Source organism: Cryptomeria japonica, chromosome 3, assembly GCF_030272615.1.
Source record: "Cryptomeria japonica chromosome 3, Sugi_1.0, whole genome shotgun sequence".
Lineage (NCBI taxonomy): Eukaryota > Viridiplantae > Streptophyta > Pinopsida > Cupressales > Cupressaceae > Cryptomeria > Cryptomeria japonica.
Window position 1 is genome coordinate 394,947,742 of NC_081407.1, and position 21,168 is coordinate 394,968,909.

Below are 21,168 nucleotides of genomic sequence, written 5' to 3' on the forward strand. Positions count from 1 at the left end.
TTTGTAGGACAACCATATCCATGTCTTGGAAAGAAATTAGGCAATGCTTTGTAAAGAGCGCTCAAATCATCAATGCCTTTATATTGACCACCATATTTCATGAAACAATATTGATATCCAAAGATGAATTAGATATAGTAAATTCATCTAGTGTAATACTCTAGTAATTGTGCACAACTAATGGATTAGCTTAATGAAGACTTGTAATTAAAATTTGATAATGAGGATAGTGAACACAACAAATAATCGCATATCTGCAACACAAGCAAAACAGCCAATCAAATATCTAATTCTCTAAAGCAATAAACAATGCCTTTATAGGTCGTTTGTGATGTAAGCGTATCGTAAGGCATGGTTTACTCCCAAACTTAGTCATGACACAAAATTTACGGAGGAAACAAATTAAACTGATATATAAAGTAAATGGAAAAAGAAATCCTCGTGCAATTTCATATGGAAGATCTCATGAGCCAAATTAATATTCTAACCTTAAAATTTCCTATTTACATCCACCACAACCCTCCCTAGTGAAAACTGTGATAACTACAAATGCAATGAAGGGTCATTAGAAGAACATGTTTTTGGTATATATTGAATGTAATCTTTAATGGTGTGGTCTTAGTCTTGGTTGGTTAGCATGCTCTTTGAGACATCAAAAAATGTATTTCATTACTTCAACCACAACATATAAAGCAGCTTATTACTCAGATGCTTGCGTATATGTGAATCAGGGGAAACAGAAAAATATGATAGCATTTAGCTTCCCCCATCCCTAGGATCAAACCTTCACTTCCTATTTTTTGCGTGCCTATAAGTAATCCATAAACATTGCTTTGTTGTCTCCGTACCAGTATTTTGCTTTACGTACAAACCTCTTTATACAAGTGTCCATTGCCATATTTAATATTTACTTAACTGTTTGAACAGAAAATAGGTTCAAGTTGCAACTTGAAAAGAAGGGATTCGTTGTGCATTATAATTAGATTAGCCATTTTTAAACTATGCTAAATTAAAAGTGCCGCGAAAACAGAAGTTAGAATAATTGGAATCATTGATTGAAGTTTTACAAGCCATTACAAAGAATTTCAGATGGTCTTTGCAACATAATTCCTTATTAGATACAACCAAGGCCGACTGGGATTAATGGACCAAAAATAACATATATAGCTGCCTTGGAGGCCAAATAATTTCATGCTTTACTGTTATACGAGCTTTAAAGAATCACCAGTGTACAAAAGAATGCCCACACCTAATTGACAATAAGATGCCAAGCCAAAAATGAAAAGAGATTTGTGATGCCTTATAGTGATTGAATCAAATACCTGTCAAAATCCTGCAGATTAAGAACATTTATAATTTTTAGCATGAGAAAATTAGGTTTCATGTCACACAAAACCCAAATGAGAAAAAAATTCCATAAGGCATTTCCATTAAACGTAATGATCAGTCTTACCATGCATAAACAAAATTATGTAGTCCATAACTATCCCTCTACTAAATCTTACAAATAAAAAATACTGCTGTTAGTGAAGTTACAGCTAGGATCCCACTATATATTTATGATGTCTCTTTCAAATTGCTTTCCCTAGTTACCAAGTCTGAAAATACAAAACTTATCTGCCAGATGTTTCCACAAAAAATTTTAAAACAAGATATCAGCATTATCAGCCTTTCATTTAAAAAAACATAACCTGTATCTACTGTCTTAAAATAATAAGCCTTGTCTACCAACTCCAAGCCATTTAGATGTAGTCATTTGTTATCTTATCATTCAGCAATCCCTTACATACATTTAATCTCCCTCTGTGCCGCATTATTGTTGATCAATTGAATTAAGAAAATGAGCTCTTGTAATTTTTGAGTAATTCTTTTATTACATCCTTGCCACACCATAATCACAAGGATCTAAAAATATTGCTTCTATATATTATTTTCACCATCAGCAGATCCAATGCCTGGTTACACCTTACATCCTCCACTTAGTAACGAAACATTCATTTTGATTGTAAACAGCAGAATTATTTCTATGAATGATCTAATTCTCTCTTAAGTTAATTGATTTCCTACTACCAGCTAGTTCCAATTTGTGGGCATAAGAAACAAAAATAAAGACTTGCCCTGTGCCTCTTCATAGCAATCAAATGTCAACATGTATATACCATATTTAGATACTTGAATAGTCTCGTGTAAATTTGATTAGCAAAAATAAATAAACGAAGTATGGATGTAGCAGTTACTCCACCTGCCACCACATTAAGGCACTAACAACCTTTTATAACATGGAAGTTCTAAACAAAGATGAAAAAATCGCCATTAAATTGTCTGACTCACAATTTATCACGTGTCAAAAATGGCAATGATTAAATCGCCAAAAAACTCGTCGCTGATTTTTGAGAAAAAATCACGAGGCAATGGCTGAAAATCATGGTTAAAAAAAGCTATTTCATTCTTAAAGTGAAACCCTAAAAATTTATTGCGATACAAATTTCTTTTGACCTCCGAAAGAAAGTGGTTTTACACGCATGGGAGAAAAGGAACGAGAACATCGACAAGAGGGAGTAAGGGCACACGAACGCTAGAGAAAGGAAAAGTAAAACTTTTGCTATGCCTAAAATATCTGTGAATATAGATGAGTATACAAAATAGAAATGAGTAAACAAATATAAATGAATAAAAACCTGTGAAGATATAATGTTAAAAGTTTTGGCAAACCTCTGTTCAAAAAATATTGAAGCCTCCATGCACGGCTGTAGACAATCTTTTATTGTGGAATCCACTAGTTTAATAAAGCACCGGTATTAACTTTGCAAATAGGCTAAGAAGTTCGACAGGACGATACTACACATTCCCTCAGAAGTTATTATAGTACCTTTATTCAATGCGTACCTCCGGGTCTTCTGCTTTTCCACTAATATTTACTTTTTACTTTTACTTTTTACTTTTTCCACTTGTTTTTTGGTATATGATATGTATTTAACTCAAACTATGATTTATATATGATGGAAACCAGTAATATTTGTTGAAATGGTTAGCTAGTTCGGATCATATTTTAATGTTGCCTTGTAACAATTAAAATATTATCTTATTGTAATAAGGTTAAGCGATTTATGTCTATAGGGCTGGGCCCAAATGTAACGTGTGGTTAAGCAATTCATGTCTAATATGGCTGGGCCCAAAAGGAAACGTGTCACAACTTGCAAGTTATAAAGGCCCCAATTTGGGCGCCAAAAGTGCAAATTGAAATATGTAAAATAATGGGAATTGGTTAAAGCCAACTTGCAAGACTTGAACGTGAATCTTGTATATAAACAAGATTCATTCTACACAATGTATCATCTTCATTTTTAAGCACTGCTAGCCTTATGTGAATCATCCTTCCAAGACCAGCGAACTATATTCTTGAGGCAGCGATTCATTCCTAGGAACCAGTGAACTATCTCAGTGGCAGCGAATCACATTCAAAGATCAGCGAATTCACTCCTATGCTCTGCCAATGATCTGCATGACAGCAAATAGCAAATCTTGATATTGCAGATAAGTCTATCAAGCCTATTCCTTGTGCCCTAGTTTGGAATCTTCATTTTGTTGTTCTTATTTATATGTTGCTTCAAGTGTTGAAGCAAAGTTGTATACTGATATTGTCTAATATAAACTGAGATCTTGTTGCTGGGTTTTTCACCTCCAAGAGGGAGGTTTTCCCAGGGTACTTGTGTCTTGTGTTGTGTGCTTTTATTACTATTTCTGCTTATTCTCAGTCTGTTTATAGTTTAAGTAACTAGATTAACACCTGAATGACTAAAACAACAATATTTTATTATGTTCTATAGGTTTAGTGTATATGTGTGTGTTTTAAGAATATTTTAAGAAGTTCTATATTTTCAAATGTTCAATAAATTTTGCAGAGTCCAGAGAGTTATTGTCTGGTAAGAGTTTTTCATCTTTGGTTCTAAGTATTTTGTAACCACCAATACCAATGCTAGACCAAAAGAATCAAGAAAGTGCAGATCAGGTGGAGCAGCCAAAAGAATCAAGCACTTAAGGTTTAGAAATAAATTAAGATTAATGGCTTCAAAAACTAAAATTAAACTAATTTCTCAATCCCACTTCTTTTATGTTTCAGTTTCCAATGTGCGTTCATTTCAAAATCATGAATAGGTCACAGAATCATTGATGGGTTTATGTTTAGTCCTGCAAGAACATTGACGGAAATCAAATACATGAGTGGTAACAGATTTAAATAAGTCCAATAGTATTTATAGTGTTGTTTATAACTAGGTAAGAGGGTTCGGATTGCCTTAAGGCAACATCCGAACCCACATAGGACTAGGTCCTATCCTAAAAGGTAAAGCGTCCCCCCACATAGGAATGGGTCCTATCCTAAAAGGTAACGTGCCCCCCCAAGACAAGACCGGCCCCATATCTCCACGACACACCAAAATATGTACCACGCAACAAATCAAATTGGCGCCAAAATGATTAAGGCCGACTTGGAGTATATGGGTTAAAAGCTCATATAAATAAAGTTAAAATGCAAACTCAATTCATTCACTTTCACTCTCATGCAATCAGCAAAATAGCTCTGCAATTGAAGGTGCGAAATATAGGAGAGGATTGGGCGAACTTGTTCAAGAAGATAGAAGGCATTTGGTATTCCTTGGTGAAGCCTTGATGTATTTAGAAGGGCAAATCTGATATGATAAAAGGGTTCAGATCTGAAGAGTCAAGCTAAGTATTGTATTGATGCAATTAAGATTGAATACATAATCTGACCTGTGGGTCTTTAGTGTTGGGTTTTTCCTCCTTGGAGGTTTTCCCAGGGTATTTGTGTTGTTCTCTTGCTCTCTTGTTTTCATTCTTGCATCTACTTAATTATGGTTTACTTAATGTTAGCAAACAATTAAATTTTAGAAATCTGATTACTGAACTAGGTCACAAATTTAACATGGTATCAGAGCCAAGTTGTAATCAGATCTAGCATCCTGTAGCCTAGATCTTGCACCTTCTTGCTGTCACATAATGATGACAGGTTCCAGGATTGAAGATTGAAAAAGTTTTGCGATCAAAGGTTTAGCATGGTCACATCTTGGTCCAGCATGCTTGAAGATCCGACTCTTTAGCGTCATTCAAAGCTAAGTACTTTTGAGTCATTGCATTCTTGATTGCAAGATATATTCAACTTACCCAAAGGATTGAAGTATTATCATTTGGCTGACCTAGTTCTAGGTCGTATTGATTTTATGATTGCCTTAGTTGGTAGACTTATCTAATATAGAACATTATTTAGATATCATCATGATTTGCATATTATTATTATGTTGGACTGGTTCTATTATTGACTTTTGATCTAAAAGTTCTAAGTATCCTTGTGATGAATACTTATATGCATTCTAAGTGAGTAGCTATGCTTGGTTGAGTTATATTTTTTAAATGATCTTCATTCATGACATTTCTTATTGACTTGAATTCTACTTGACATGAACAACTTATGGAGATGTGTACAATCATGAGGAGCTAATGATTGTTTGCCTTGGCATCATTGATAAGTATACCGTCTGAGGTGTAGGAATTTTATGGAGATGAACTCTTAATGAACAGATCGAGATCACTTTGACTCGATATTTTGGCCTGTGTAATTTTACTAATAGGTGTTCCTGATAGAAAAGTTTAGTTGAAAGATGATCTGCAATCATGCTCGTAGTATGCAAGGGTTAATGCTAGACGAAGAAACTTATGTCTCTTGTCTATTACACAGCCTTGTAGTTCTTATAATATAGATCTTCTTCATATGCCTTTTGACGTAAGGGATCCTTCTAATAGAGATCTGTTTGGTTTTGATCAAGTATAAAATTGTGCTTGATGGTTAACAAAGAGTATAACTAATGAGTATTTTATTAATATCATTTTGCAGAATGATGTTGTTGTTAGATCAATTTTATCAATGCTCACTTGTTTTGATTTACTTCTGATTACTTCCTCTGGACTGAACTGCAAATAGATGAACTAATGGACATTATGGCTGCATTCAGCCTTTGGTCTCTTCTATGTTCTTCCTTCTGAGTTGAGTGAACTATTACTTTCGTTTATTGTTACACCAAAATAATGACATTAAATATAATATAATAATTTAGTAATGGCTGTTGCAACGTTTTAAGGAATCCTTGTGACCTGCATTTGTTTTGAGCGTTGTTTTTTTTTTCTATTTGTACTACATTTTGATTATTTTGTTGCCTGTGTTTTGTTTGTTTTTTTAAATTTTAGGGTTTCCTTTTTTTTGTTTGGCTTGGAGACAGTGGGAGACGGATGGGATACGTTAGTGGGAAGTCTCCTCTCTATGGAGACGTTTCCAACCAAGTTTCTGGTGCAAGATACGTGTCCGAGTCTCCGGTACAAGTACCCAGGGGCTGGGTACAAGTACCCATGCAACTATGTAATTATCTAAAAAGCTAAATGACCATTAAACAAAGAACTAAATATAGGTAACTAAAATATAATTAAATGTTCTAATACCCTCCCTTAATGGTCATTCTATCTACTAACTACCCTACAGAAGACATTGCAGGTCTTTTGATCACAAACGAAAAGAACACTCTGTTGCGGTGGAGACCCTCCCTGGATCTGAAAAGTGTTAATGACCAAGTGTTAATGACCAAGAATACCAGAAACCATCCAACCTGATGTTGGGTAACCAAACTGAAACCTGAAACCATGATTTTGAGGAAAAATCGGCAAACCCTCCAAAACTAAAGATACAAATCATCATTTTTGTGGGAAAAAATATGGTAAAAAACCCTGAAAGGTCGCGCGGTAAAACCCCAAAACATCACACAATAAAACACTAATCATGCGGCAAGACACCAGACATCACATGGCATAACATCAGACATCACATGGCAAAACAGCAAACATCATGTAGTAAAACAGCAAACCTCACGTGGCAAAATAGCAAACATCACGTGGTAAAACAACACTGCCTGATTTTTGAGGAAAAAATCAAACAAAACCCACCCATGATTTTTTGTGGAGAAAAATAAGAAAACCCAAAATCAAAAAGCATAAAAGGATGACTCCTTCTCTTCAGAACGCTCTGCAACATGAGCCTGTACCTACTCCTGAGACCCTCCCAAGTTGGACTTCCGATCAATCAACCTCTTTCTGCAGAACTTTTGGATATGCCCAAGTCCACCACAATAGTGACATGTGAATCTCTACGTGAACCCCTCCTTAGAGTTGCGCTGCCCTTTCTGCTGTGTGTACTCACCTTTGCCCTTGTCCTTGGCAATAAAAGCTTGTTGCGCACTAACGTTGTTACTACCAAACTGTTGCTTCCATTTGTCTTGTTGTAGAAGCTTGGTGCAAAGATTAGGAAACTTCAGATCAACACTAGTAGATGAGATATTGAGCGTGTCAATGAAATGCTTGTAGAAGTGAGGAAGGCTTTTCAGCGTGATCACTACCATATCCTCTTCTACCATGGTTCGACCAATAGCTTCCAACTGGTCACGGATCTCCTTGATCTTCGTAAGATGTGCCTGGTTAGATGTCTTTTCATCCATCATGATAGAAAACAGCATATTCTTCAGAAAGAAAACTCGGCTCTTCCCAGACGTTTCATAAAGATCCTTCAATAGATCCCAAATCTCTTTAGCTGTTTTACCTAAAGGCACCTGAGGGAGTTGATCATTTATGACAGATAACTTGATAAGCATGACAACCTCTCGATTCTTCACATCATGTTTGTCTTGATCATCATCGCTGAACAATCAGATCAAGGCAACGATGTTCAAAAATTGAGAGCATCCTCTGCTTCCAGTATTAAAGTTTTGTCCGTGGAACTTCTGACTGCTTTCCAACATGACATTCGTCAATGAGGCCATCCCTCTTATTTTCTTATGCACAAAAAACGAGGTCAAACTGTAAATTAAAAAAATCAGATTTTTCTGTTAAAAAATGTAGCAGATGCTGGTACATTCCGAATAATCTGGAAATTAGATGTTAACTCCTAGAACGGAACCCAAGGCACTGCATCTGGAAGACCCACAAAATAAACGCTGAAAACCAGACGATTTTTACAGAAAAAAAAAAAGAACTTAGGCGCAAATCTGAAGCTGCAAGTTTGTTGCTATGAAAACCTAGAAAAATAAAAGTCGCGCGTTTTTACCATGCAGACCCGAAAAAAAACCCATGTCGCGCCAAAAAACCGAAGCCCCAGCTGTAAAAATCGCGACGCTTTCCAAACGTGCTGCTGCGAAAATAAAAACCCCCAAAAAAACCAACTGTCGCGACAAAACCACGTGTGAAAATCGCGACCAAAAATATCAGCCGCCGGAAAAATAGCGTCATGCAGGAAAGCGCGAAAAACGCATGGGCAGAAATCGCGCCAAAACGTGAAAAAAAGGGCACCAAAAAATCGCGCGACTAACAATCGCAACGTGCAGAAAAATGGGCCGCAAAAAAATAATCGCTGATGTAGAAAAACCCACGATCGATGCCCAATCCACGAAACTCGCAAGCCGTCAGAAAAAACCACTGAAAATCACGGGTAATCGTCGCGCAGGATGTAGAGATGGCGGAAAAAAACATGCGTGAAAATCGCACAAAATCTGTAGTCCCTTGAAAACCCTAGGCGGGCCAAAAAACAAACTCGACCCTGCAAAATCGCGTGCCCTAAAATATTTTGTGCACCAAAAGTTCCAGACCTGCGAAAAACAGCAACAAGAAACCCTCGGCCTGCCAAAAAGAATTTCAACCAAAATCAAAAAATTGAAAAATCCTCTGCTCACCAATCAGATTTCAGATTTTTTTCGTTAAAAAAAAATCATTTAATAAATTTCTGGAATAAATTCCAAGTAGAAGGGCACACAAAATTTCTTGAGGTTCGTTACCCGCCCTGATACCATGAAAAATTTATTGCTCAAATAAACAGATAATCTTAACAACAATATACAAGTCATTTAAAGTGAACTACTAAAAAGCTAAACGCTAAATAAAGCTTAAAAGCTAATTAGCTAAAAAGCTAAATAAAGCTTTAAAAGCTAATTAACTAAAAAGCTAAATGGCCATTAAACAAGGAACTAAATATAGGTGACTATAATATAATTAAATATTCTAATTAGATAACCAGAAGGTGCTTCTGCACAGAGTGCAAATCGATATAAAATGACTATAGATCTAGCAAATAAAGATAGATGTCCAGCACATTGTTCAGCACATGAATGTCCTCCATCGTAGCATGCTCTTGCAACCCAGCCTGGGCCAAAAAAGAGCACACTACCACTAGAACAGAAAAGAGAGGCTCAGTAACACCTAACACATCTTTATTGCTCAAATTCCACCCAAAAAGAAGATTTGTTGCACACCCTAGCCAAATCCCAACAACATCGAGTACTAGGATACATTTGAATAAATTAAGGGATCCAAGCACCAAACAATCAAAGACCACCTTCAAATGCTGGTCTGAAACAGCCCACTGATGAAGGGATCCCAAGGTTTTCAAAGGGGCAATAAAGCACAGAACATCAAGCATTACTTTCAGACATGCAACCACAAGGTAGGAAGATGACAGCTGGCTATAAAAGAAAATCCCATGCAACTCACCTTTCATCAAATCCACTACCATGCAAAAAATGTTGCATAAGCCAAACCTTCACCACTTAAAATTCATTATAATAATCAGACATGGGAAGCAAGCCGATAATGAATGATGAAAGTGTAAAGTCAAATATTATATACTTTGCGATCTTCACATTACATTTCTACACTCATTTTGGTGTTGATTTCTTAGATTTGTTTACATCACATTTAACTCGTTTCCTCAACCCAATAACCATGTCTAGTAAGATGAATAGGTGACTAGCCATCATCTTTTGTCACAAACCCACTCCTAAAAGCTGGAATCCTCATTCCTCGAGCACAGAAACGCCCCCAAGTACTTGTGTCCAAACACTAGCACCCTCTAGGTGCTGCTGTCTGTTGTGACCGTTTCACAACATCACCCCATCAAAATGGGGACCCCCTCTTCGCTTCCAGCTTTAATGTCCTATAGCATTTAATCTCTTGCAATTTGAGTAACAAGGGTTAATGTGTGGCTATCGCTCCAATTGATCAAAACCTAAGGTGGTGAAAGGTTGAATGGAAGGTGTCAAGTGGTATTGATTTGAGCAGGATAGGTAAGGAGGTTTGAGAGGTAAGTCTCTTGGATTAAAATTTCACTGAGTATAGAAAAACTTCTTTGTCATCCATGAGGTCTGATTGCACTTCCTTTGAGAGGCAAGACACATGGGTGAAAATTTGACTAAGAATAAGAAAATTTCCTTTGCCCCTCAAGAAGTCCAAACTGACTTCCTTTGCCCTCCAAGAAGTCCAAACTGACTTCCCTTGCCCCTCAAGAAGTTCGAACCTACTTCCTTTGTCATTCAAGAAGTCTGAAATCGCCTTTGCTCTTAATGGATCACGACTTACTGCCTTTGCTAAGCAATGACTTTGATATTTTTTTCAATCACCGATCTGGCCTAGAAGACAGTTTTCTGACATCTTAAGAGGTTTGATTTGGATACAAGTTCTTTTGACGGTTTGATTTGGATACAAGTTCTTTTGAAGATGAATTGATCAGCTTGAGCAAATGGAGTAAGAACCTTGAGCATTTCTTGTGCTTTACCACAAATACAACTTTTCCTTTGCTCATTTGACGTGGATGATTAAAACCAAAGATCAAATTTGATGGGAACAAGTTGGAGATAGCGATTCAAATTGACTTCTATTGCACATGGAAAAGTCCGAACCTTCTTCCTTTGCAACTGGAAAAGTCCGAAATTCCTTTGGATGATCATAGGTAAGGGTGATTGTTAGCGCTAAGGGTCTATTTTTAAATTTGCAAGGGAAATGTTCAGTTACACAACCATGTTGGCTTCTTAGAGAGGCAATCAAATTCTACCAAGAGTGCAATCAAGTCAGCCTACATGAAAAGATGCACCCTTTCCTCTAGACACCTATAAAGAGGCATTCAAGTCATGTCACTTGATCATCATAAGCAAAGCGAATTACATCATAAGTAGCAGAGCAGCAAATTGGATCAGAAATAAAGCAAATTCATCCATATACTTTCAGCACATAGCAAATTTTCTGAGTTTTCTGAGTCAATCATCTTTGTTAGTTGCATCTATATAGGGTCAAAATTGACAAAATCAGAGGTATGTTTGATGTGCTGATTGGTAAAAATTTGGGCAGGTCTGATTCATGTTAAATTTTTTATCATTTACTGAAATTAGACCTTCCTTAGCATCGTAAATTTAGGATGACTTGCAGATAGCATTCTGAAAGTGTAGAGTTAATGACATTTAAATAATTCTTTTCAGATTTGCTTGAGTTTGGGAGATGTCTTATTCATTGATATAGTCATTCGTTGGTGTTCCTGATGCCTCATAAGCATTGAATCAATAAACTAGGTGCTCTTCATAATCCTAACTTAAATAATTCTTTTAGGTGAAGAATGGCAGCACCAAAGGCTAGTGGAGCAGGCACACGTCAAGCCCTACTACAGTTTACCGCCCAGTGTCATTGTTGGTGCATACAACCAATTAAAACAAACCTTATCTCGTAATCCTTAAACACAGGTTGTCAGCAAATAATGTTAGTTCCTACTAGGATGATAGTATTTTGCATGGAGAAGCCAAGATATTTCAAAATTCAAACATTCAAGCATGACAAAATAAATGGCTTCAAAAACCTAGAACTATTACCAATTTCCCTCTAATTTGTATTTTTTTTTATGTTTCAGTTTCGAAATTTGTTAAAAAATCTTGTGTGGGCCATAGAAACCATCATGGGATTTATGCTGGATACTGCAAGAACATTGATGGAAACCATATCCATTTTAGCAATGGATTTGAGAAGTCCAATAGCATCATTTTTTCGGACAATTTTCCAACAATCACAGCCACAATTCCCCAGGTATATACCATGTTGCATCCTTCTTTATACCAGATTTCCATAGGTAAGGATTTTACTTTATAGTACATCTATCTGTAACATTTTGTATCCTTTTTTATTTCCTTCCAGAGCATTACAAGTTGACAAATCTGTTTCTAGCTTGCCTCATTAATGGGAACCAAGCAGCAACCTAAATCTAAAAAGAATACATTGAACTAAGACATATCATAATACCAGGTATCTTTCGTGCCCAACACAGGAATTCCTGCATAGGAAGGCTAACACAAAATATGCCAAGATGAAAAGCATGAGAATACATGAAAAATTAAATAATTGAGAGGACTGAACCAAGAAGGCTAGTAGTAATATGTGTCAATATCACACATCTCAAAAGCATATAGACAATTCCATTAATGTGAAAGGGCAAAAGCTCACCAAAACAAAGTTTGTTGTTACAGCACTGCTGCCATCATCCAAAGATGTAAGACAATCCAGTAAACTATGAGGCCTAATCTTGCTGAAGGCTGCCTCATAAGTACTCGCCCACCTGACACCCTGATCCAAATGTAATTTTTATAATTTCAGATTAGATGTACATCTTGAATATCAAAAAGCAATCATATTGCTGAAAGATGCAAGGAAGACATGTTGCAGAATATGTACCAAATCCCATCTATCCGATCTGCTATGGGTCTTGTAACCTTTGGAATAAGCCTCGATGATACAAGTGACTTGAAAACATGGCCTTCAGTATGGTCAAAAACAAATATGTCAGCTTGTTAGTCACTGCCTTATGGAACTTATCCTTCACCTGTCAACTGCATAAAAACATACCAACCAAGAAATACTAATTCAACCGCAACTCACCCTTTTCATCATCTTCAAATTCTGAAATTGACTGGCCAGATTCAACATCTATATTAAGTGCAAGTTGATCATTAGAAGACTTCCGTAAATTCCGAACATGAGGCACAATCGTGGCCAAAGGAATAGAGCGCTTGCTTATCTGTGCCTGAAATGACAATGATATCAGTTCTACAATTATTTTGGAAGAACAGAAATAAGTAATCCCAAACGAATACAGATAAATTTATCTGGTCAAGAAAATGGTGATTTAAAGAAAGGATATTCAATTAAATTTTCAAAAACAAAAATTCTAGAAGAGAAAGGAAACTCAATGTGCAATGGGACTGGAGCTATAAGAACTTGCACTTCCCACAGCAATCCATTATAGAAAGTCAGAAAAATTGCACCAACAGGTAGTAGTCAATCACAAAGGAGTTCCAAAAGCATACTGTTGTCCATCGCAGCTTTTATCATTTATAATGCCCTATGAGCCATTGAATAACAGTATATACTATCTCAAAACTATGACCAGTATGATTTGGAAAAGACCAGACTCAACAAAATATTTTGAAAATAAACTTAGATTAGGAACGTGGTCACTCTGAATATGTAGGTACATGACACAGAAAAACAGAAGAGGTGCACTGAAGTGGTCAGCCATTTCTTAGAATGCTAACAACCATTATATACTCCTCATGAGCGAAATCCAATCAGACAAAATATCTATTAAAGTAGTAAATGAGATTAACCTCCCCATGTCTAAGAGCATAGAACATTGCCAAGCCAATATTTTCTAGAATGTATCTAATATGGAAGATAAAAAGGAACATACAATTTGCAACCAAAATATTGTCCATAAATATTAAACATGAAAAAAGCCATATTCATTTCCAGAAGTGGCTTCTATAGATACCCAGGTAAGATCTACATCTTCACCTAGCCTAACAGCATCTCATGTAAGTAAATGATTATTTATAGGATAATCATGATCAATGGGTGCCAATAGACGAACTAGCAGAGGATGAAAGGATACGGGTGTGAGTAAACATCAAAAGTTTCCCAATGAGATGACCATGTTAATGTGATATCCTTTGGGTGGTAATGTCAATGTTAAATATTTCTCACATCTGCCACATTGATGAAAACCAGTAAGGTTTGTGTAAATTGAATTAGTGTCCCTTGAAATGTTGACCTGTGTCATCCTTGAAAACAGAAAAAGTCAAGCATGAAATCCCTATGTTGGCTAGGTTGGTAAAAGCCACTCAATTTAATTGTTTACAAGCAATTTTGGGGATACCCAAATATCCCATATATATCATTGATGCTGTGACACAATGTGCAGATGGAAATCAATATGGGTGTAAATTTTATCAAGGGATTTTTCACCTGGATGACTACTGCAACTCTGTTCTTTAGAAAGACAATGTAAACCAGTTCTTCAAGAAAACCACTCCTTGAGAGATGCGAGAACTTGAAGCTTTTAGGAAAGATTTAGGCTTATAGCTAAACATCAATGTTCTCTTTCTACAGATGCAAAAGCACAGATGCTTTGCTTTCGCTTCATTTGCACTAAGTGGAACTCCAAAGGTGCCATCTACATAACTCTCAAATGTGCTTTATGTCATAATGTGATTTATGTCATATAAGATCTGTAGTTTCCAATTAAGAGACAGAAATAAAGTTAAAAGAGAAAAGGTCACAAGTACTTACATTCTAATTAAGCCTGCAAAAATCTCTGCTTCTATGAAGTGGTGGGGTTGAAAAACTCTATGAAAGAAAAAAGTTTAAGAAGCAAGATCTTAATACGTCACACCTGGTGCTATGCAACTTTAGAGCTGAGACCATTTAGTAAGTCATTCCCCTCAAAGGGTACAAACTTTCCAGGAGGCAAAATTGAGTGCCCCATCAAGTCTATCCTCTATCTTCAACCCTGCCATTATCTTAATCTGAAAAACGAACAGCAACCAAAAGTAAAAGCTTTACTGAAATCTGAATGTTAGTATAACCTTAGCTCTGATACCATGTAATTTTGTGCCCTAGATTAGTAATCAGATTTATGTCTTTTAATTATGCCCTAGTTTGTTAATCAGATTTGTGACATTTTAGTAAATCACAGTGTTCCACGGGCGTTCGGGACGGGGGGACGGGGGGACGAGGGGGACGCGTCTCGGGGACGGGGGGACCAAGGGCCTAAATTTGGGGACGGCGGGGGGGACGGCGGGGGGACGGCGGCGGGGGGGGTGGCGGGGTGGTGGTGCTCATATATATACATATAGTACTTGAAAAACTAGTTTTGAAAAGATGTATAACAGTATAACAGTATAAGAATTAGATTTCAAATGAAACTATAGGAAATACCAAGATTACTTAGATTAGTGATACGTAACTAATTGCTAATTGCTAAAACTAAAAGTAAATAAAATTTGACAAATGAAATTGTCAAATTGGAGATTTCTCATTTCTATCATATGAATATCGAAAAAGGAAAACGAAAAATATGAATATCTGATGCCATTGCAAAGTCTATAATAATAAAGATGATTACATGATTCATCATTACAATGAGTAGCCAAATACAAATACGTGTAGCAACAGCATTACAAAAGAGACGAGTCAAATACAAAATGACAAAACTGAAAAGTGAAAACTCAAACTATAGCTAATGGAGGCCTCTAATCATCTGCAAACTCCTCCTCACTGGAACTGCTGGACTCCTGAGGATCAAGGTCCCTCAAGCTCACACCAACTAGCCCTGCATCTGAAGTGGTAGGATCATCCTCATCAATCTGTGAAGGCTCCTCTGGCTCTACATCCCATCGTGCCGCTGGACTCTCCTTGTACATAAGTGTCTTGCGGTCAATGAGACGCAAAGCACTATGTACAGCCACAAGCTTCTCTGCTCTCTTAGAGGTAAGTCTGTTCCTCTTAAGAGAGTGGATGAAGCTATATGTAGACCAGTTCCTCTCAGCAGCTGAAGAACTGGAAACCTGGGATAGCAGACGGATGGCTAGAGTGGTGGTCAAAGATTTCGGGCCATGACATTTCCACCACAAAAGTGGGTCCTCCTGTGCCATAATGTCTATATCCATCTTTGCTGCATCTGAATAACCTCTAAGAGTGGCAAATCTTCCCCACTCAGTGCGTATTGTGCCGGCATCTCTGGAATCAAACATCTTCTCTATGCACCTAAAGAAACCTGCCTTCACCTCATCATCCTCAATCGGTGTCGTTCTACCCGGTCTAGCCTTGTACCACTTAGGATTCAAGGCAAAGGCAGCCATATGCAAAGGAGTGTTCAACTTGTCCCATCTACTCTGAATGATAGGCCGGATTTGCTCATTGTAGAATGCTAGAGAGGGGTCCTTCACTCGCACAGCAGCCCTCATCTGGCCAAGCATAGAGTCAATGCACTCATACACCTCTCCAAGGTTAGGTGCATCCCCATCCCCATATCTGATCACCTGGAATACTGGAGAAATGATGGAGACAATGTATTTCGTATCAGTCCAAAACACATCACTCTTCACTATCTCCTTCACCCTTCTCCCCTGCTCTGTCTTGGCCTCAGCCCACCTATTCCACTCATTAGTCATAACCATGAGTTGCAATGCCTCTTGCAACTCAATCATTCTCTCCAAGAGAATGAAATAGGATGCATATCTAGTCTCAACTGGTTTCAAGAACTCCTTCTTCGCGAAGGTCCTGAATAGTGCATGTGAAATGTGGTGGTTGCAGATAAACATCTGCACATCTCTCGCATCGGTGACCACTCCTCTAATCCAGTCAATCTTCCCCATGTCCTTGAGTGCATTGTTCATGGCATGCACACAACATGGGGTCCACCAAATGTGTCTATAGGCTGCCTCAACGAGTCTCCCTGCTGCTCTACACACATATGCTGCATCTGTCACTACTTGGACCACATTTTGTGGCCCAACCTCCTCAATAGCCTCCCTGAGGACCTGAAACTGGAAATCAGCATCTTTACGATGCCCTGTACAATCAACTGCTCTAAGGAAGTATGGGCCCTCTGCACATGTGACCATGATGTTGATGAGTGGACGATGGCTAATGTTCGTCCACCCATCCATAACTATGCTGCACCCCAATGCCACCCAACATGCCTTCATCTTCTCCATCAAAATATTGATCTTGGAATAGCTTTTATCCAAGATCGAGGTCCTCATTTTCGTCTCCCCTGGTGGCACATAAGATGGTCCTCCCTTGGCCACCATATCTATCATCTTCCTATAATAAGGAGACCGTGAAACATGAAATGGAATGCCATTGGCAAAGAAGAAATTGCCAATGGATTCATCTATCTCATCTCTCAGCTGCACATTATACATATCAGCAATGGGGTTGCTCTGTGGTGTATGCAACTTACGTTTCCCAATCCTGGCAACAGTAGAAGTGGAAGTAGATGGAGATCCAAACATCATTCCTCCCGCCTGCGAAGCATGATAAGTATGTGGCACTGGCACATTCCGGCTGTCGTGAAGTGATGCCCTAGCAGACAAAGTAGTAGGCATTGAAATATTTGTGTCATCTGGAACCCCCCAAAGCCTGTTAAACTCAATTTTGTACTGTATATTTTTGGGTTCCTCCAAAAACTTACAATGTTTCACGCCTTTTCCTCTCCAAAATAGAAAGTGTGCATTCACCCTGCTAATGCTACCGAACCATTCTCTGTCACAAATATTGCACTTCCACTTCCTTGTTCCCCCACTTGAATGTGATGCAGTGCCTTGTACTGATATTTGTGAAGCAAACTGTTTTAGAGGAGACTTAGGATCAAAATGACCCCTAGCATATGGTGCCAACAACTCTGAAGGGCAACCTGTACTAGCTGCTGCACTTGCCATAGAACTAGATTGGGCTCCAGGATCAGCCCCATGGTCACCCCCCTCATTTTCAGGTTCATATTCTGAATCATTCTCACTATGAGAATGGATTTCCATGTTATCTTGACTCGTGCCTTGGGAGCTCATTGTGAAATTTTCAAATTGACACTGCATTTCACAAAATAAAAATAAAAATAAAAATAAAATCAGCCTTGTTTAACAATATATTTTTAAATTTTTAAATTTTTTTTCCTATTCATCTCAAAATGAGATTTGATGTTGAATCTTGAGGGCAAAATGATGAATCATTTTGCCCTCAAGATTCAACATCAAACCTCATTTTGAGTCTTAAGATGAATAGGGAAAAAAAATTAAAAAAACCAAAAATGACATAGAACAATGAAAATCAGAAAGTAAAACAAAAAAAAAACAAGAAGAAGTTGAAAAACCCTACCTTGTGCTTGAAAAATCTCTCCAAAATGTAGAAGAATCTTCTTCTTCCTCTTCTTCTTGCTTCTTCTAGCTCCTATCACACTTGTAGTCACTTTTCTCACCCCTTCAATCAATCTTCTTCAAGCTGTTCCTCCTCTTCAAGCTGCTGGAAAAAAAATCAGTTTTGCATAATGAGAGTGAAATCCAAACTAAACATGTTTTTGTGTTGTTTTGGGGGGTGGGGTGGGGCCCACGTCCAATTAGGGTTACCCCTTAACCCCCCCCAAAAAGCACATGTCATAAAAATTAAAAAAAAAAATGAAAACTGCGCTTTTTATCCCGTGCGAACGCGGGAGACGCCTGGGCGTCCCCCAGGAGACGCCCAGACGTCTCCGCGTCGGGGACGTCTCCCCGTCCCGGCGGAGTTTGGGTGGCGGTGGCGGGACGGCGGGGGACGTCGCGTCCCCGTCCCCGCGTCCCCGAGACGTCTCTGACGGGGGGACGCGCCCAAAAATGGGGGGGACGCGTCCCCGTGGTTCACTGGGTCACTAAATCATAATTCAGTAAACTCACAAATGAAGTAAACAAGAGACAAACACAAATACCCTGGGAAAACCTCCAAGGAGGAAAAACCCAGCATTAAAGACCCACAGGTCAGATTATATATTCTCCTCTAAAATCACAAGTACAATACTTAGCTTCTCTGTCAGATCTGATCCTTTTGTATAGCAGATCTGCTCTTTCTAAGTTCTCCAAGTTTGTACAACACCACCTATGTCCTCTTGAACAAATTCGCACAAGTCTGGATGAATTCGCTTTCTCCCTTATGAATTCGCACCTAGTTAGCAGAGCTGTTTTCGCATTTGCTTGCAGAATGAATTGGTGTTTATTGACTTGCAAATGTCTCTTATTTATACACATCTTTACTCCTTAATTGCAAGTCGGCCTCCTTGAGTTTTGGCGCCAATATATTAGGTGGCGTGTATTTAGCATAGCGTGGTTATTGGGCTGGGCATATATTAGGGTCACATTACCCTAGGATAGGGCCCGGACCTAAAGGGGTTCGGATGTTGCCTTAAGGCAATCCGAACCCATACATAACTCTAGTTACAAACAACACACTGAACTAAGTCGGTATAATTTTTTTAAGCATTCAATTTATGTTTTCTTTCCTATACTGCTAATCTGAGGACTAAAATCAACATATTTGTGTGGTGGAGAGACGTTATTTTATTATTTGAACTGTCACCTGATATTTTCCACTTCTAGGACTGACAGTTCAATAGTTTATTAATTATTTTTTATTACTAAAGATGCTATTGTACAGGAGGCTGCATTAACAGCAAGCCCAGAAATATGTTGCAATAACTAAATTGCCCCAATCTGCTATAATTGTAGAGGGCAACATTTGGATATATTAAACTTTCACTTAAACGTCTCACAGCCAGCTTAGGATGACAATTATAATATCAAGTTAAAGAAGAATTACAGTTAGCAAATATTTTTTATCCTGAGAATAATAAATACATGAAATTTTACAGTCTAAAGACATTCGTATCTAAAATTTAGTTTTAATTTGACTAAATTTTAGATATTAATGTCCACTAGCTAACAGAACTATAATTTATTCTGGCATTAATGTGCTTTATTATTGTTATGATCGGAGAAACAAAAATCGCCCAAAATCGTCTGGACTCGACGAGTCCCGAGCCGAGTGAGTCTCGGCGAGTCCAGGGGGCTCGAACTCGAACTTTGGCGAGTCTGGGATCCAGACTCGCCTGGACTCGGACTTGCCCAAACTCAACCAAACTTGGCCGAGTCTGGGGTCCAAACTCGCCTGGACTCGAACTGATTTTTTTTATTTTTCTCATTTCAGATAATTGGTGGAACTTTTTTGGCCCAAAAACACCAAATATTCAAAAGTTGGCCATTCGCATTTTGAGCCAACCATGCAGCGCATCTGGTTGTGAGTGCAATTGGAGCATATTTGAGCACATACACTCCAAGAGGCGCAATAGATTATCTGTGGAGAAGTTGAACGATCTTGTCTTTGTTCACTACAACCTCTGCCTCAAACAGAAACGGAGTGCACAGAATGACATCTCCCCTATCATTCTAGAGGAGGTTGATCCTGAAGCCGAGTGGACCACTGAGGCTACAAAACCTATCTTTAGTGATGATGACATTGATTAGGTCGACCAGGCAGATAGAGAGGTTGAGGCTGTAGCCATGGCAGAGGAGGAGCATAAAGCACGAGCAAAGACAGCAGAGCCAGAGGCAAACACAAATATTCATATACCTGATGTTGGTGAGGGTGGCATGGTGTCACAGGCAAAGGCTATGGTTGCCGAATCATTCAAGACCTACCTTAGACGCCTTCGTAGGAGGGATGCAAGCTCCTCTGAGCTATAGGCTTGTAGTTGTTTTTACTTTTGATATTTGTATGGAACATTTGATCATATGATGACATGGATTTTTTATTCCATGAGTTTTGTAATATTGTATACATTTTACAATATTTATATATCTATGTTTGTAATTTCCTTCAGCTACAATTTGCGTTTATGCTTATGTGATTGATGTATACTTGTGTAAGTAATCGAATTAGCTTCTATTTGATGATGTTATTGTGTCTTTAAGGTGTATTTAATAAAGGGTGCATGAAACAAGTTTTAAATCTTTAAAAATCTCTAAATTTCTTGAGTTTTTCACTTTGCTAAGTCCAGTCGAGTCTGAGCCGAGTTTTTTTTGCCTAGTCCAATCGAGTCTGAGCCGAGTTTTTTTTGCCAAGTCCGAGCCCCGAGTCGAGTTGGCCTCAACGAGTCTGAGTCTCGTTTCTATGGTTAAGATATGCAAATTTTAAATTTCTCTATATTTAAAAAAATTCCCCCTATTTTTTTAAAAGTCGTCCCCTGCCATCCCCTAAAAAATGGCCCAAAAGTACCGCCAAACTAGAAACATGTTCCGCCATTCCCTGCTGCACCCATCCGCGAAACTCAATGGAACATAGGACTCAAGCAAACATCTTTGTACTTTCTTTAGATATCCTATCCAACAGTATTTGGCCCTTTATCCTCAAGAGGCCATCATCCTTTGATGCAACTCATCCAGGAGACTGACA

General features: G+C 38.0%; 2 protein-coding genes across 4 annotated transcripts in view; both read right to left on the minus strand.

The window, feature by feature from the left end:
* Window positions 1-1,033: 1,033 nt before the first annotated feature.
* LOC131047936 (trans-Golgi network-localized SYP41-interacting protein 1) overlaps window positions 1,034-21,168 on the minus strand; it is a 41,021-nt gene continuing 20,886 nt past the window's right edge. For all 3 annotated transcript variants that reach the window (XM_057981749.2, XM_057981750.2, XM_057981751.2), the window contains 4 exons: window positions 12,793-12,937; window positions 12,589-12,670; window positions 12,361-12,480; window positions 1,034-1,333 (listed from right to left, as the gene is read on the minus strand). In XM_057981749.2, the coding sequence (XP_057837732.2) occupies window positions 12,378-12,480; window positions 12,589-12,670; window positions 12,793-12,937 (330 nt within the window). In that variant the 3' untranslated portion in view covers window positions 1,034-1,333; window positions 12,361-12,377. The remainder of the gene's footprint in view (window positions 1,334-12,360; window positions 12,481-12,588; window positions 12,671-12,792; window positions 12,938-21,168) is intronic.
* LOC131874636 (uncharacterized) lies at window positions 15,375-18,574 on the minus strand. Its single transcript, XM_059218356.1, has 2 exons — window positions 18,070-18,574; window positions 15,375-17,783 (listed from the first exon to the last, which is right to left on the minus strand). The coding sequence occupies exon 2, from the start codon at window positions 17,760-17,762 to the stop codon at window positions 15,444-15,446; it is 2,319 nt and encodes a 772-aa protein (XP_059074339.1). The 5' UTR covers window positions 17,763-17,783; window positions 18,070-18,574; the 3' UTR covers window positions 15,375-15,443.

What these genes read in the sequence shown, in the direction of transcription:
- LOC131874636 (XM_059218356.1), bottom strand. Translation starts at nt 17,762, where the DNA reads ATGAGCTCCCAAGGCACGAGTCAAGATAACATGGAAATCCATTCTCAT.